Below are 18,183 nucleotides of genomic sequence, written 5' to 3'. Positions count from 1 at the left end.
GAAAGTAAGTGGAGAAATGGAAATGTGCAAAAAAATCAAGGTGAAGAGAAGAAAATAAAAATAAAATAGTCTGAAAAACAAACATCAGAATCAGAAAAGCAGTAGTGCAGTGAATGTTGGAAATGAATAGGTTATTTGCATCTGCAGTTAGTCTGTTAAGTTGTACAGTGAGAATTGCACATTACTTTCGAATAATTTAAAAAAATGTTGACATCATCGCATGCAAGTCCTTTCAAAATAAAATACACACAGTGTCAAAAGAGACCCCCCTGCTGCAGCCGTTTGACTTCAATAAAAAAATACAAGAAAGTCAGAAATGACATTTTCATCATTGAGACTCCAATGCTCCTTCACTCTTTTTCCATTGAATGTAAAATGCTGTAGAATATTTTGTGAGCCGATTCATGCCAATGCAGTTATAGACTTTTAGAGTCTCTCTCCTCTGAACAGCAAACACACACTGTTGTGCGGTGAGCAGAATTCTAATAATATTCCACTCATTTTACTCTAATCTAATGTTAAAAATCTAGAAGTATATGGAAAAAACGTAATTAACTAAAACTTTTTAATCAAATCTACAAAAAACAACCAGAGCCATAATGGAAGAATAAAGGAGCAGCATGTGGCATCAGGTTGCAGATCTTCTTGTTAAACTTGTAAGTTTTATATTTCTTAAACTTTTTATTATATTTATTTAGAACAAAGAACAGTGTACCACTCTGCCTTCATAAGGGTTAAAATACCAACATAACTAATTATTGATCCAAGCATTTCTGGTTATGACTGTTTCAAAGCAATTTCTATGATAGAATAACTGTAGTTAACTCAATCCCACACATAATCTGGGATTATCCTGCCGAATAATTATCTAAAAATCAGGTTTTATTTGACAAAATATATTAAGAACAAATGCGACACCCATCAACTTGCTTATTCTTTAATAATGAAGTACAGTTCTACAATCTGGATTAGGTGCAAACTCCCTTCTGCAGGACACATATGCTGACATTCATCTCTTGAAAATGACATGAAATCCAGGATTAAAGTAGATGTGAAGTTTTTCCCCCCTAAAAACCTAAAGTCTAAAAATTAACATTCAAGATAAATTAATGAACACAAACATGGTCTGTTATCAGGAGTTTCAGATTACAGCAGATTTAAGCAAACAAATGTCAGATGAACTACCAGGAAGGAGGATGTTGGGATCGTTTTTGGGTGACCAAAAAAGGAAAAAAAGGGGTGAATTCACAGTAAATCCAGTTCAAAACTGACACCCAAGGACATCCTGTTGATAAGGCTGTCGCCGTTTAACTAAACGCGGACGGAAAAAACGAATACCGTCACTCCAGGAGTGCAAGAACGAACACAATCCACCCGATTAGTAAACAATTCAGGAAAACAAAGAATAAAAAAAACATCATCCCTTTTAAATTGGGGGAACTTTTCATATTAAACTAAAAAAAAAAGGTTTCAATGAATGGGTTTTTTAATCTAAATGGCACAAAGGGATCATTAGTTTCCTTTAGACAGAAGCTTTCTTTTCATTGCACCGTCAGAAACGTAACAGTCAAGCATCAAATCATCAAACGCTGAAGGAAAACTAAAGCGGATGGGAAACGTCTGCGACAGAGAACACTTTGCTCTAGCGCTTGAATCAAGTCGAAAAGAAAATATCCTTTAACACCTTCCTGTTATCCTCATTTGCTGCTCCGCTATGCTGCTCTGAAGGAGAAATCCTTTCAAAGTAAAAGCCCAGGGGAGCTGATTAAACCCTGTAATTCATGTTTTCTGTACAATCACAGTTTCTTGTTTTCTGTGCTTTTGAGAAATGCTTTTAAGAGGCAGTTTTGAGCTTTTTGATTCATTATGTGACAACAAAAAGTATCTAGAAATATACACATTTTGGATTATTTCTAGACAAATTCAAACACACATTTCCCTCCACTCTTCATCCATTAATAGTGATGTGCAAGCTGAGAGGTCAGCGGTACCGCTGTGGGTGTGGGGAAGCTGGAGCCCAAGCTGCCTGCAGGTCAGGCCACTAATACTGAGCCGAACATTATAGACCGTGTACCATAGGAGGCTAAAACAAACAAACCCTTATTGCATTTTAAATCTCCTCATTTCATAGGTAACGTTCATTTAGAGCTGCCAAAATTGACACTTGTGATTGCAGTAACCGAAAAGGAAAACCCGAACGCGTCTCGGTTAGCAGTCGGTGGAGATTTTGGCTGACAGGTCCTGGATGCGGCGAGCGCTGCAGCTCTTGCACAGGATGTGGCCGTCCAGCGGGTAGCAGCCGCGACCTTCGCCCTCAGACGACAGCAGGAGACCACATTCCTGACAGACAGGGAGGTTTCAGTCACTTCTAAGCTTGTAAATGAATCCAGCTCAATGCTGAAGCCAGGGTTTTTTTTGGCCAGAAATCTTTATTATTTTCTACCTAAAGCTGTTGTTTTGATTTCTAATCTACCAGGGCTTCAACAGGACTTTGATCTAATAAATGAATGGAGTGGATTCAGTGTTCTGGCGGCGATACCTCACAGACGTAGCAGTCGACGTGGAAGCTGCGGTCCAGAGCTACAATCCTGACAGTCTCCTCCTGTCCGGGTTCAGGCATGATGGGTTCACCACACACTGAGCAGCGAGGGGCGTATTTCCTACAAAATATATGAATGCAATAACAGAATGAAATTACACGTTCATAAAGAGTCCAACTTCGCTGCAGCTCTCCTCTGATGTGGTAAGCTGGGCTTATGGGATGTCATAAATGCTGGGCTAAATAAAGTTTAGTCTAAATTCATTTAAACATACACCTTGTGTGTTAGAAAATTCATAACCCCATGTTGTGACAGTAAAATATGTCCAACACAAGAGGCCTTCAGATCTTATCTGTTTGCTCAGCTGTTGGACAAGTTTAAAAAACAAAAGCGTGGTTGGTGATAGGCCGAGAACACGGCTAGCACGGGTTGTACAGAGTTAAACCCTTTAACCTCGTAGCTTTCCACTCCCGGAACTCTTCACATTTTTAAGCAATTAACGTAATTCTGAAGCGGAGAAAAGCAGCCTTGAGCTGATGTCCACCACTTTACAGTGGTGAAGTGTTTATACAATCAACATACATTTTGTTGATTTTTTTCGTGGCAAAAAAGTGGCGTCGGGCCGCCATGGAACACTTTGTTAGTAACGTGTTGGACATTGGTGCAAAGCCGATATGGAACGCTGCTTTTCTCCATGTCAGAATCAGCTGAATCATGTTGGAGCGGTTGAGGAGATTAACAAGGATAATGTCATATAATTAAGAGAAAGAGTTTGTAATGTTACAATTTTTGAAAAGAAAAATGGTTATGGCCTCCATCCACATTACCCATCGACCAAATCCATCAATGCACCATTTATGGTGATATCATAAGGCTTTAGTCTATCATAGGAATCTATGTCCCATAATGCATTTGGACCTCTGCAGCTTTACTGCCAACAGAGTCAACAGCGTCCGCCTGATTCGTCTAACCAATGATGAAGGAACAGCTTCCAATGTGCTCTACGTCGAAATAAAACACCATATTGGTTCTTTTTGTTGTTGTTTCTATTTTCTTTTAGTAAACTGACATTTGCCTCATAAATTTATGAAATTTAATCACATACATTCTCACTTATGAAATGATAACTTTATTACTGTAAAAGTTTGATTTTTATTCATAAATCTGTGGTAAATATGAGTTTCTTCTGGTAAAATGTTGACTTTTTTCATATATATTGATTTCTTTACTTTTAATACTTCGTCATGCACCAGTAACTAATGTGTACAGACTTTTATTTTGAAAAATAGTATCGACTTTGCACCTCAAACCTGAATGTCTTTGTCTAAATAGATGCAAACAGAAAAATCCTAGATCTAAAATCTCTGTGGTGCTAAAGTTGATAAGATTCTTAGTAGAAACATAATAAAGTTTTCTGTTTTTTTATTTGCTTGATAGAATCATATTTGATAGATTCAGGCAGTAAACGAACGGTTGTGAACGCACCGATGGAAGTCGTCTATGCAGTGTATCTGAGATGTGGCGTCCACAGTGAAGGGGACGCCGTCCAGGCAGCAGTTACAGACCACACAGGTGAAGCATCGCGGGTGGTACGCTTTTCCCATCGCCCGCAAGATGCGGTCCAGAATGGGCTTCGAACATTTGGAACAGCGCTCCAACGTACTCTGAAAAAAACACAGTGAAAAGACAGAAAATGGTCAAAATCACGCAGTCGTAGTGGCGCAAAACAGGAGCCGGTGGGAGTATTTCACCCACAATGTAACAGTTCTCGCAATAGCTCTTCTTCTCGAGCGCGTAGAACGGCTTCCCCCGAAGCCGCGTGTGACAGGTGATGCAGGTGAAACACTCCACGTGGAACACCTGCTCCATGGCGATGCACCCGCTGCCGTCACCCACCACGTTGTCCCCACAGCGGGCGCAGCGACCTGTTCGTGTGCAGCACAAGTCCACAGGGTTCATTTCATTTCCTTCAATCAATAATCGTCTTATTAATTGCAATTTCCTACCGAAATAGTCCTCTGCAGGAGGGTGGTTCATGTCATAAACCAGCTTCTTGGTGAGCCGATCCAGCTCCTCCTCTGGCCTCATCGTTGCTGCCCCCTGCTGGCCAAAAAAAAGGAAAACTTTTGCCATAAATTCTTCCTAATTGATCTGACAAAAAAAGCATAAATAATCAAGCTTGACTTAAATTAAAATGTCGTCTCTAAAAATGAAGAAAACTGCAGTGCCTACCTTGGTGGACTGATAAGCAGGACTCTGAGCCGGTCCTTGTCCTGCCTGATTGTTTTCCATCCCCCTCTTGGACATCTGGATCTGGCCGACTCTTCCAACAGAACCTGGGACTCCGCCCTTATAAGCGCCGTCGGGCTCCTGTACTGGTGAGTTGGAGTGAGGCGGGTACCAGCCCTGCGGCACTGTCTGGATCTGGGCGGGAGGCCGTGACGGGTGCTGGCGAGGGGGCGGCGGGGTGTAGGCCTGCTCGGCCTGCCTCCCCGTTTGGGAGTAGGTGACGGGCTGCGCCGTTTTCACCTGCACGCTGAACCTGGGCCCGGTGGGGGTGGAGGCGGTGGTGTAGGAGGCCGGAACAGGCTGAGGGTAGGGCTTAGGGGAGGAGGACGGGTAGTAGTCCTGCTGGTGGGAATACGGAGGGGCCTGGTGCTTGCTGGGATACGGGGGAGCCGAGTGGTACTGGTTCTGAGGGTGGGAGGCGTAGCCCATGGACGGCTGACCCTGAGGAGGGGCTGGTCTCTGGTGTTGAGGCTTGTAGTGTTCCCCTGATACATACTTGTTGTAAGGCACATTGTCGTAGAGCTGTGGACAGGCGGAGTGTTAGACTTTCACCCTGACGATCAATCGTCTGCTCCATTCTGCGTTTCCATGCCAACCTGGGAGCTGGAGTCCTGCGGGTGGCTGTCCAGATCCGCCAGCATCCCCGTCAGGGAGTCAATGTCCGCATCGATCTTGGAGTGATAGCTGCCCGGCTTTTCAGGAGGAAGTTGCTAAAACCGACAACAGCTTTTTAGTCGTCAAATTAAATAAACAAAAATATCGACAACAGCTTTTCAAATCAGCATTTGATGTTTTAATGTCCCCCCACCATCAGATCGTAGCTGTCCACACGAGGACTCCAGCTGCGGTCCTCTTTGGGACCAGGAGGAGGCGGAGGAGAATAGTAGCGATCGTTTGCTGGATGATGACTCGGAGCACCTTTGATTTGAAGAACAGCTGCTGTCAACAAGACTTGCATGACAACGGTCCTTTTAAAAGTAAAAGACGCCTTTGAATGTCTAATATTACTTCAACCTTTAAAGCTTTGTAGTTTAAATGGAGGACTACAGCATGCTTTTATTTTGTTAAAATATTCTTTTAGTTTTTTGGGAAGTCAAGCAGTGAGACTATTGAATTCATCTGAAAGAAAAAGAAAATAAAAGACACTTGTTGGCTTTTGACGTTTGTTTAAATCCACAGAACAGTTTGAATAGACGAGTTTAAAAAACCAGGAATGTCCTCATCAGTTTTTTTTTTCCTCAATCCAATTCATTTAATTTTGACCATCTGCTGATACAGAGTACCAATCTGAACCATTCAAATAAAATGAATGTAGTAAACAGACCCAGGTTGGTCCCTGTTTTGACTCTATTAGCTTCTGTTATCATTTAGCCCCCTGAACAGAGCAGGAGCTTGAACAGTCAAGTAAAAATAGTAAACTATCAACTAGTACAAATGGATGATTGATAGTCATGTGAGATAGTTTGGTGACTTAACTTTAGCATTTTCACAACTATTGAACCTTTTTAAACAGATGTGATTCAGATCTCCATAAGGAATTTTTTTTTTGAAAACCAATGATGACTTTCTTCTAAAGTTGTTGTAAAATAAATATAATGATGCGTATTTACGACTCGCTCATATCAATAGAACAATTTATGATTTATGGTTGTTTTTCAGTGATTAATTATTATTATTTGCACTTTTTGTCTCTTAGCAGCCAGACCTTTTTTTCTACAAGTCTGATCAAAACTGCTCATTTACATGGTGTTGTCTAATTTAAGATGAGCTCTTTCAGAATAAAATTGAAATATTGATGTGCAGCTAAAACGTAAAAATAAAAAAAATAAAAAGCTAAGAAAAGGTTTTACACTAAATCAGCAAATGATAAACTTTTTTTTGTTTTTGTTTTGATGGATGTTTATAAGAAAAGAGTTTCAGGAATCTTGGAAGACTTCCCGTTCTGGGTAAACAGAACTACTTTATCATTTCCTCTTTCAAAATGTTTCAAAAACACAACTAAGCAAGTTTGAAGTTACAAACTAAAACACAAAAATGTTTCCAGTGGATCTAAGGCAACGTTTACACTGCAGGCTGAAACGACCCAATTCCGATTTTTTTGTCCCTATGCGACCTGTATCTGATCTTTCATGACAGTCTGAACGACACAGATCCGATCTTTTCAAATGCGACTTCCGTCTGAACGGCCAGGCCACATGAATCCGATCCGTACGTCATCGATATGCTACAAAAGTCATAATTCTGCGTTGAAGTAGGCGGGAACGAGAACATAAACATCAACCATGGCGTACGATGCTGCTGAGACCAGTCAGTGGAAGGGAAGCGAGGTCACCGGTTGGATTCATATTTGGGGTGACAGCTCTATTCAGGCCAAACTCAAGGGCTCTTATCGCAACCAGCCGGTTATTGAAAGATTTTCCAGCGAAATGGCGGAGCGTGGTGTTGAACCTTTCCCGCAAAGACTTTTTATCCTTTCCGTCCGTGGACAGAAGCGCGAGGGAGACCTTCTCCACGGCCGAAGGATCCTCCTTCGGGGTTCACTTCCCCGTTTGGACCCTCAGATTCTCCAGAGCGGGTTAATAAAGACTCATTAGCATTTATTCTGGGAAAACCTTCTTTTATTATCGTTCTCTTTCCTCCGTAAGACACAATACGAATACACGCCCCCACTGCACCCCCCCTCACCTACTCTTGCGCTGCACGCGCTCTCTTACTTCTCTTACACACGCCCTCGCGGCCCCAGCACATTCACATCTCCATTCCACAACAGTGGGTACAGACGATCCTAGCTCAAATGCCTTATTAAAATGAGAAGATTGTTATTGCGCTGGCTCCTTTGTGAAAATGAATTCAATAATGCAAAAGGAGCTTAGCTGTTGACAACACTGTTGTTGACATCCATTGTTAACGTTAGCTACTTCTGCAAACAACGAGTGACGTCGGTCACCGTTGAGTACTCTTCTGCGCATGCGGGTCACTTCTGGGTCATTTCACGGTCACATAGGACATCACAAAAGTTCGCATTTAATTGGAAATGTGAATGGCCTTGCAAAAAAAACAATTTTTTTCAAAAAATTGGAATTGAGCATGAAGCCCTGCAGTGTGAACGTAGCCTATACCCAGATTTGACTCCAGATGTTGAGGGTTTCCTACCTGTGGCTCCTGTCGCCATGTACCTGTTGGTGACCCCGCCCACTCCATTCTGGTCATACGGACCATATTTTGCTCTGAAGTCTGACATGGCCTTTTTGTTTGGGGCGCGGTAGATCGCTGCCCCGGAGGAGTGGGACATCTGGGGGATGGCACGTTCGGGGCTGTCCAGGTTCCTTGGGGGCAGCCAGGTGGGACCAGACATGGCAGACCTCAGTGCTCTGACAACACAGGAAGTGCGAAGTAATGAATGAGTCCCTTTGCTAAGAATTTTCAGCTTTAATCCACTATACTTAGATGCAGCTCTGGCTGAGATGTGTTTGTAAATATCAGGTAACCAATGGAAACCGCAGGAAGCTTCCGCCTTTGTTTCCTATGGCAACGGGAGACGGAGCAAACAATGCAGTTTATGTTGATGGGTAAATTTAACGCTCAGAGGTTTCCAGCAGGCCTTACTCAACGCAGAGACACAAACAATCTCCAGCTCACTCACACACACACACACACATACACACACAAGCACACCAGCAGGTGCAAATCTGTGTTATCCATCACAATAGTTATTGTGTTTGGCTATTTACACTCCACTATCATGAATTTCCATTCGAAACCGAGACAAAACCGGAGTCAGGAAATGTTGTGTAATAATATTCATTTGCGAACACCTGCATCACAACAATGTGTCATTTACCGGTACTTTTGGTGGGATAAAGGCGTCAGAGCCTCAAAGCTGGGCTGTCAAAAGCCCCGACTAACACCTGATGGTTTTCAGGACACCGACGGTACAAAGTCTTTAAAACGCGCTCCATTTCAGAGCATCGATTTAAAATGTTAGGAATATCGGAACAAAGAAAAAAGACGTTTTTCTTAAGCAGAGAATCGCACCACAACATAATCTATTTAGGATTACAAAATTGTTTTATCAAAGTTTAATTTAAATTATATTTTTTTAAAAGTTGTGTTTTGATCCAAAGAACTTGCTATAGTATTACTTTATACAACTATAAAGTAACCTTAATGTCTTGTGTTTATATTAAATGGATTTTAAAAGTTAAAATCTGACTTTGCCACATTCCTCACACCAGTTTTGTTGATTCCCTCCCTTTAAAAGACCTCGTTTCAAAGCTCGCACATCTCAAACTCTTACGGCAGGAAATCTTTGTGATAAGCAAAGAAGGCCACAGATTTCTCAGCAATCACACAATAAGAAAAATAAACCTGTTTCCATTTCACTGCTTTGCAAAAGTTACATCATGACTGAATTCATCAAGATGTTCCAAAGTTACAAAGGCTGACCGTTTTCTTCCTGGAGTGTTTCATATCAGGCAGCAGTGGATGCAGTTTATTTTATTATTTTTTTGTACAAACAGAAATATAGCAACAGAAGGATTGTTTAAACTACTGTGTTGGATGTCTTCTATATGAACTCTATAAAGCCAGATCCTTAAATCATGGACAGCTATAAAAACCTAGAAATTTTTTTTAATTAAATATAAAACTAAAACATAAACAGTTTTCAGGAGACGGTTTAAGTGTAGTTCTTAAAAAAGATAATATGGGAAGATTGTGTCCCTCATTTAAATACTGTCTTAGCTTTACATTAAATGTAAATATAAACAAACTTTTTTTTTATGAACAGTTTACAGAGCAGGTGATGGCAGTAAAAAATAAATGTATTTTTCTTCCAAAAAGCAGATGTTTCGCTGCATGTTTGACCAAATTCATAGTTTTACATCTGTGTCCGCGTTTAAAAAAACACTGGAAACTAAAGTCGTTTAATTAGGATGTTGGACCAAAGATGGACTCCTGTTTCCTCCTCGTTGAGTAGAACAGACAGAAGCATCAGATTCTCTATTTTACACAAATATTAGCTTTCTTATGAGCTGTTTATTATAACAACAGAAAAAAACTGGAAAAATGTATCAAAGCAACATAAAATTGGCAAAAATGATGTCATTATTTACATGTGTTCACTGAAATAAATAAAGTTTTGGACTAAAATATGTAGAACAGGATTTTCTGAGGATCACTTCACTTCTATGTATCCAATTTTTGTAAGCAAATAAACAGTTTTACGGTTTCTTTCTAAATAAAGCACCGATATGCGTGTAAATGGGTCACATTAGTACGCAACCATGTGACACAAAGGAGGTAACCAATCAGAAAAGACCCAGTTTAACAGTGGAAAAGGGCCAAACAGCTTGGAACAGACAGAGGAAGAAACTAAAGGACAAAGGAATTGGGTTACATTCAAAATGTCTGTCTTATACTTACTTATAATTTTGGCTAAATATTTAATTCACAAGTTTAAATATGCTCACAAAAAAAACAGTATATTATATTTTTCAAAAAGAAATAATTCTGTATGTAAATTGTATTGAATCCTGCACTAACAAAAAAGCTGTTAACACAGTTGAAACATGGTCACATTTAAGACTTTAGCAGAATCCTTTACCTTTATTATTTATGTTTTTTTACCTGTTTTATCTGGTTATTATTATGGCTTTTTGACATTTTTTTTTGGTTTATTTTACTGGCAAATGTGAACATTTTGTCATTTGCACACAGTGTGGAGTGTCAATATTTGATATTCTGTATGTGCAATATTTGTTAATAAAGTTTATTTTAAAAAGTTTGTCTAATAACTAACCTGAAAACTAATGCTGGTGCGAAAGTAAATCACATTGTAGGACATTAAAAAGAGCATAATATAGCCTCTTTAACCTTTAAAAAGTCTTTTTTTTTACTATTACAGGTACTAAGCAAGTATTACATCTACTTTCAAGATGACCTGAACACAAATCCTTCAAATTGAATATATTTCTTAATAAATCTTTATCTTACTTCATGCGGGTTGCCCAATATGCTCTCAAAACATGCCGTCACTTATTTTGTAATGTTGGTACCGCTGCAATCAGGACCCTCACATCAAGCCAAAGTATTGTTGATGTGGAAAAATAAATAAAGCTCTCAGAGTGATTGTAAATAGGCTGTGGGTCCATCTTTGCAGCTAAGAGGATTATAATGACAGATGAGGGGATGATGAAGCCACACTTTAACACAATGCTCCACAGAAAATCGTTCAGCCTTTTGTTTATCGTTATTATGATGATTATTTTTATTTCTTTTAGTATTCTGATGGTCACACCACAGCCATATTGACCGTCTGCTCCATCCTTGCACATGTGCCAGATAACAACCAGCCTTGAAGAACCTGATTTAAGTCTGTCTGACTCTGTATGAACACACACTCAAATCCCAGGCTGGAAAATTAATCCCAGGAGTTTCATCAGTCTGCGGATTAAAGCCAGTTGTTCTGTCTCTGAGACTTGCATAACAAATCATCTGATGAGGTCGGACTCATTCATTATTTTATTTAAAGAGGCACAGAAACTCTCAAAAATGAATGAAAGGAGAACACAGGCAACAACAAGAAATCTACTGATGTATTTTTATAACTGATTTGTACAACTAGTAAAATCCGTTGAGACAACCGTGTTGTAATATGGGGCTTTATAAATAAAAATGAACTTCCGGTAATTCAAATAAAAGAAAAACCAAACACCTAAAATAGCCTAAACGTTGGCACGTTAGAACTAATAAAAGAATAGAAAAACCTATTCATAATGTTCTAAGATATTCTTAAGGAAAAAAAACTATCTGGAATATGTTCGGTAGAAGTAGAAATGGAGGCTTTTATTTTGAAAGCACTGAAAAGTGGTCAGACACAATTTTGATTTGTGGGTTTTTGAGTCAGTCGCATTAAAAATAAAGCATTAAAATATGTAACCGCCGTAAATATATTACATTAAATAAAAAAAAGGGGGGGGGTAAACACACATATTTATAAAAAATAAAAAATATTCGAGATTTCTTACCTGTTACGGTGAAGCTATTGTCTTCTTTTCTTCGGTCTCATCTACGAAAACATCAAATAAATTAGTAAAACGACATGGAAGCAATACACGAACTACTTTAAAAATAAAACAAATTTTACAGCGATGTTTTTAGGTGCTGCTAAGAAATCTGCAGCTGTCTAAATCTGTCAGTGTCAGTGCGTCACACACTACCATAACAAACACGCAAAAAATAAAAAGTAAAAACAAATTAAAAAACAATAAGAGCAAAAATTAACTGCCTATCTTCGATAGAAAAACGACTAGCTTTGCTTAGAAAAAGAAAAAAAAAGAACCGTTATGAACTCGACATTTCGCTAGGTAGGCTCCTGGCTAACTTTCCAGCCCGACCCAACAGGGAACAACGCAAAAAATGTCGCCTATAAACCGAAACGTCGTAAAAACAGACGACCTGCAGCTGAGTTTAGGCGTTCCGAGGTGTGTGAAAAGCATCTCCAAAAAGTTTATTTCTGCGGAAGCGCATAAAACCCACTTTGTCGCGGATCCACAGGCCTTTAGTTTAGCAGCTCCTCGCTACATTCCCAACGTGTGACGTCACGTTACTGCATGCGCGTGCCCGCAATGGCGCGTGCCTGCTTTCAAAATAATTGAACTGAAGGCAAAGTGGCAATTCTACGGAAAAGGATAAGGAACGAGAATAGGGAAAAAAACCCGGCGAAAATAGCTTTTCTCCATATAATTCAGTCGTTTTCCCTTCGAATTCTGACGTAAACTCAGAATTCAAAAATAATTTTTTTTAAAAAAAATAAATAAACCAGAATCTAAAGAAAGAGAAAACAGAGTTGTGAGATTAAAGTTGACATCATGGAACCATGAGAATAAACTCCATTTCTGACTTTTTTTTCCTGAGAATGAAATCAGAATGTTTACTGAGATTACTGAGAATTGTAAATGATGGAAAAAGAATTCTGAGAAAAAAATACATTCTGAGTTTTATTTCAGAGTTCTTAAATTAATTCTTAATTCAATAAATGTAAATGTTCTTACCACATTTTTTTCTTCCTGCCCTTAATCTTTTTCAATACCACCAAAACAATAACCTAAGTACTCTAGAGTAAAAAAAAAAAATTACCGGTATGTAGTAACACAATAATAATTAATAATAATAATTGATACTTTATTTATCCCACAATGGGGAAATTCTTCTCTTCATCCCATCCCCTGGGGGAGTGGTGAGCTACAGCCGAACGGCGCTCAGTGGCGTTAAGGGACTTGCCGAAGGGCCCTCACTGGGGATGTTAATTGCTTGCCATTGATATGGTTATTATTCCATTGTAATAATGTAATAATTCCATTATTACCATTATTCATTACCCTCCGAACCATGGATTCCTGCGTGGTAGCCTCTCACCTTACCAACCGAGCTACCCAGCCGCCAGTAAAACACTATTAATTAGTAAAACATAAAACAGTGAAACATATTTAATTAATCAAAAAAAAAAACCACCAGAAATTGACCAACTGTAATTCTGTTTTCTTTTCAGATTTAAATAAGTACAATTACAATGAATTGAGTACAAATTATTATTTTATTCTGTATTTAGGCAAAGAAAAAAACATTTTCGTTTTTAAGGACAACATTCCACCTGACACTATTTTAATACAATTTTTGAAAGAACTACTTCAGGAACCTTTTTATTGCAATGGCATCTTTTTCATTTCTTTTTTTAGAACAAATACATCTAAACAAACTTTTACCAAAATCACAGTCAATTTGTCCATTTTTAACACTGTTCATTCCCAGTTAGCTTGTCATAGATAGCATGTCTTGTCTGGTAGTGCTTCTTCATAGTGAATATGAAAACATAATTTAGCCAATTGCAACCAAGAAATCATACACAAATTGTTTAGGAAGTGCTATGGGCTGCAGATTATTGATTTTATGACAGGCGCCTACCGGCTGTTGGTAATTTGGACGCGTGCCACATTTGGCCCATGGGCCAGACTTTGGACATGCCTGACTTACATGGATCTAGTTGTCTAAAAGTTGATGTGTCGGACTGGAGTGGAGCAGGGAGCTTATGATCTGCCCAGCGTATTGTCTACATCACAAATGTGATCTTTTTCAAATGACAGTTTTGTTTTTCTGCTCCTGATCCACAATAATATGAATAAAGAAATACTTAGAGATGCAAATGTCAGCACAATTTTCTTCATAAATGTCCTCCACCATCTGAAAAATCCCTCAAGAACATTTTTAAAAAACACCCAAAACACATTTTTCATCTGAGTGGGTCTTTTACATTTGTTTTCCAATATTAGAAATAAAACATCATACCTTGTCCTTTTTTTAGAGTTACATTTTAATTCTTGACACATATATTATCAATTTACCCATCATGCATCAATGCTACCTCATAAATAATTCCTAGCAAGTCTGTTGCAGAATTCCTCAAAACCAAACTATATCAGTCAGGTTTAGAGGTGAGTAAATATCATTGATATCGTCCAGCCTTTGCTCAATTACATAGGAATGTTGGATATCTGTGTTTTTTATGATATAAACATGTACATATTTGTACCAATTTGTGCTAAGAAAGCCCAGCGGAGGCTGTACTTCATCAGGCTGCTGAAGAATGTTGGAGCCTCGCCCAAGCCTTCAGGGGGCTTGTAGAAAGCATCCTCACCAGCGGACTAACAGCTTGGTTTGGAAACACCTCCATGAAAGAGAAGAAGATGCTGCAAAGGGTCATCAACACAGCTCATTGGCTGCAACCTTCCATCCATCGAGACCGTCATCGGGACAGACCCCCCCCCCCCACGCACTGATCTAGTGTTTGCACTCGGGCCACAATCTCAGACGCCGCAGGCCTGTAAGCGTCCACGCAAACACCACACGCTTCCACAACAGCTTCTTTCCAGCTGCAATCAGAATGCTAGCACAGGACAGAAGAGAGGGAAGACTGGACTGAACTAAACTGACCTGAACCACACAACAATCTGGGACACACTAAGTGCAAAGAACAATTAACTACCACAATATGTCAAACACATGACAAAAGCGCAATAATAGAAAAGGTTGGGACGCTGCAATATTTTATATTTTTTATACTTCTGTTTTTTTTATTTTATTTTTTTATTTTATATTTTTTATAAAATAAAAATACATTTATGAACATTTATTTTACATTTACATACATTACATACATTTATTTTATTTTGTTGTCCCTCTGTAATTACCCTGACCTGAGAGCTGCCGAAGAAAAATTCCAATGTACTTGTCTTACATGTTCAAATGGCAACAAACCCCTTAAACCTTAACTCTGTAACGACAAGGGTGTGGCTCCTGACCTGTCTGTGTGCACCAGTTGGTTGCCACCCCCACACACACGGAACTTCATTTGGGAAATCAAGTGCTTCCTTCATGATTTTGTGCTTCATGAGATCCGGTTTGCGCTTTCTCACACTGCCTTCTTCCCATTTTTTCCCCTTCCTGCTAAAAAATAATTTTGTGGGCCTCAGGCTTTCCTTGGGGGACTTCCTTCAGGAATTGGTGTCATAATAACCAATCATTTCTCATGCCTGATGCACCTCTGCCAAAGCATGGACACACAGCAAAACAGCTCTTTGGGATCTCCCTACACTTCCTCCTCCAGTCTTTGCCCTTATATGTCCAGAGTGCTTTGCAGTGACAGGAAGAGGCAGTTTTACTCAGATCTCTGTTATTGTTGCAGGGGCCATCAACACTTTGGCACCAGTTAGATGTTTTGAATTCAAAACATAGCCTCGGTCTGTAGGCCATCAAATGAACGACGGAGCTCTGTCCAGGCAACCAGGAAACCACAAGGTGAAGGGAGTAGGATCAGACAAGGTTTTCTGTTTGATGATAACAAGTCTGCGTTGTGGCGTTTAATCACAAATAAGGCCACCGGGTCACCGATGGGCAATGACAGATGGGGTAAGTCGCAGGAAGTCACTGTGAGGGTTGCCCACATTTGCCAAGGAGGCCAACTCAATGGCTTCCGGCCATTGGTGAACCCATACGGTAATGTTCTCACTTTTCCTCAGCCGCCCCCCTCTTCTTCCGTTCTTCTCACAATGCCTGGAAGTAGCTGAGACCTACATCTCCCACTCTGTTTTCTTCATTTTATTTCCCTTTATGATTTCCCCCCTCTTTTTCCTTTGTTTTTCTGTTGTTGTTCTTTTCTTTCTTTTTTTTTTCACAAAGGAGACAAGCGATTTAGTATCTGTCAAAACACATAAACACATTTATATGCAATCCTTATGCTCACATTTTACCTCTGAGTTTCATAAAGCAGTTTGTATTTAATGCATTTACTTTAAGGTCCCATGCAGACATTGTAATAACAAGATAAAAAATTATGAAAAAGTTTTAAAGTTTTTTTTTATTTTTTTACATTTTTTTCTGAGGGTACAGCAAGTATTTAAAAGGTTCAACAAGATTTTGGCTTTGTTTTGCAGTATGATAAACTCCAGGTCTTAAGGGCTGTGTTCCTGCATGTTTTCCAACATGCCATGCTTTGGCATGTTCTAATTGGCTGGACACACCTGAACCAGGTAATCAGTCATGAATGGGGCTTGGATATCTGGAAATCCTGCAGACACATCGGGCCCTTGATGCCTGGAGTTGCCCATCACTGCATAACTTTACATAAAAATGTCATGTACAATAGTGGTACTTTCTGTGTACTCACTCTCATCTCATTAATACTAAATACAATAAAAAAACAAAAACAAATGACCACATAAGTACTATTTATATACATATCCTCTTATGCTGAGTGCAATGAAATACACATAAACATTCAGAGTAAATAAATTCTGATTTCTTCACAGTATTTCTGGTATTTTCTGTTTACCAATTTTCTTGTTACACCATGAAACATTCTATAAGTGAACAATTAAATTCAAGGTTCTTCATATGAGCTTACTCTATGTGGTACTTACATATGGTGAGTACCACAAGAAACACATGTAAATACACAGTAGGTTCCATTTTTTTTGGAATGTGGACACAACACAGTAGGTACCACGTAGGTGTAAACCAAATAGTACCACATAAATACACAGTGAGTACCACATATGTGCCACAGTAGGTACTACAAAAGTACCATGCAATTACAATTTTATTACCCTGTAAGTACCATACAGTAAAATAAACCGTTACCTTTTTTATTAATCAGTCAGAAAACGGCCTGAAATTTACAAAAAGTACTGATATGGATGCATTATAGCTTTAACTTGAAACGTATGCTTTTTATATTTTAGATTGTAAATTGTAATTGTAAACTGTATGAGGTCGTCTGGAGTGGCAGAGAAGTATGTCAGAGTAGTTCAGGACATGTATGAGAGAAGTATGACGGTGGTGAGATGTGCTGTAGGTCAGACAGAGGAGTTCAAGGTGGAGGTGGGACTACACCAAGGATCAGCTTTGAGTCCTTTTTTGTTTGCTATGCTGATGGACAGGCTGACAGACGAGGTAAGACAGGAATCTCCCTGGACAATGATGTTTGCGGATGACATTGTAATCTGCAGTGAGAGTAGAGAGCAGGTGGAGGAACAGCTAGAGAGGTGGAGGTTTGCTCTGGAAAGAAGAGGTATGAAGGTCAGTCATAGTAAGACAGAATACATGTGTCTGAACGAGAGGGATCAAGGTAGAAGCGTTAGGTTACAGGGGGCTGAGGTGAAGAAGGTGCAGGAGTTTAAGTACTTGGGGTCAACAGTTCAGTGTGATGGGGAGTGTGGAAAAGAGGTGAAGAGGCGAGTGCAGGCAGGTTGGAGCGGGTGGAGGAAAGTGTCAGGAGTGTTGTGTGACAGAAGAGTGTCAGCAAGACTCAAAGGAAAGGTGTACAAGACAGTGGTGAGACCAGCTCTTCTCTATGGGTTAGAGACGGTAGCAGTGAGACAGAGACAAGAGGCTGAGATGGAGGTAGCGGAGATGAAGATGTTGAGGTTCTCCTTAGGAGTGACCAGGTTAGACAGGATAAGGAACGAGTACATCAGAGGGACGGCTCATGTTGCCTGTGTTAGCGACAAAGTCAGAGAAGCCAGACTGAGATGGTTTGGACATGTTCAGAGGAGGGATAGTGGATATATTGGTAGAAGGATGTTGGAGATGGAGCTGCCTGGCAGGAGGACAAGAGGACGGCCAAAGAGGAGATATATGGATGTCTTGACAGAGGACATGAAGTTGGCTAACGTTAGGGTAGAAGATGTTCATGATAGAGTGAGGTGGAAAAGGATGATTCGCTGTGGCGACCCCTGATGGGAAAAGCCGAAAGAGAAAGAAGATTGTAAATTGGTTGGGCCACTGTGCTCACGTTAAA

At 39.7% G+C, this 18,183-nt stretch overlaps 1 protein-coding gene across 4 annotated transcripts; it reads right to left on the bottom strand.

Moving 5' to 3' along the window:
* Nucleotides 1–921: 921 nt before the first annotated feature.
* Nucleotides 922–12,600, bottom strand: trip6 (thyroid hormone receptor interactor 6). 4 transcript variants are annotated; one of them, XM_011487512.4, is made up of 11 exons: nucleotides 12,369–12,600; nucleotides 11,858–11,898; nucleotides 7,983–8,200; nucleotides 5,638–5,747; nucleotides 5,426–5,539; nucleotides 4,773–5,351; nucleotides 4,547–4,643; nucleotides 4,296–4,465; nucleotides 4,026–4,204; nucleotides 2,540–2,660; nucleotides 922–2,340 (listed from the first exon to the last, which is right to left on the bottom strand). In XM_011487512.4, the coding sequence occupies exons 3-11, from the start codon at nucleotides 8,182–8,184 to the stop codon at nucleotides 2,209–2,211; spliced, it is 1,704 nt and encodes a 567-aa protein (XP_011485814.1). In that variant the 5' UTR covers nucleotides 8,185–8,200; nucleotides 11,858–11,898; nucleotides 12,369–12,600; the 3' UTR covers nucleotides 922–2,208. The 4 variants fall into 4 exon arrangements, with proteins under 4 accessions (XP_011485814.1, XP_011485816.1, XP_078792528.1 ...); XM_011487514.4 differs by having other exon boundaries at nucleotides 4,547–4,640; nucleotides 12,369–12,598; XM_078936402.1 differs by having other exon boundaries at nucleotides 4,547–4,640; nucleotides 12,288–12,448.
* Between the last annotated feature and the right edge of the window lie 5,583 nt (nucleotides 12,601–18,183).

Source organism: Oryzias latipes, chromosome 18, assembly GCF_053564925.1.
Source record: "Oryzias latipes strain Hd-rR chromosome 18, Olatipes_Hd-rR_3.1".
NCBI classification, from domain to species: Eukaryota; Metazoa; Chordata; class Actinopteri; order Beloniformes; family Adrianichthyidae; genus Oryzias; species Oryzias latipes.
The sequence above is the reverse complement of the archived record's forward strand: the minus strand, read 5'-3'. Positions and strand labels throughout refer to the sequence as shown.

Excerpts from the sequence above, each read along its gene's own strand:
- trip6 (XM_011487512.4), bottom strand. The coding sequence starts at position 8,184 with ATGTCTGGTCCCACCTGGCTGCCCCCAAGGAACCTGGACAGCCCCGAA. Across the intron at positions 2,661-4,025 it reads TGCATAGACGACTTCCATCG|GAAATACGCCCCTCGCTGCT; the intron begins GTGCGTTCACAA and ends TATATTTTGTAG. Across the intron at positions 2,341-2,539 it reads TCGACTGCTACGTCTGTGAG|GAATGTGGTCTCCTGCTGTC; the intron begins GTATCGCCGCCA and ends CCTGTCTGTCAG.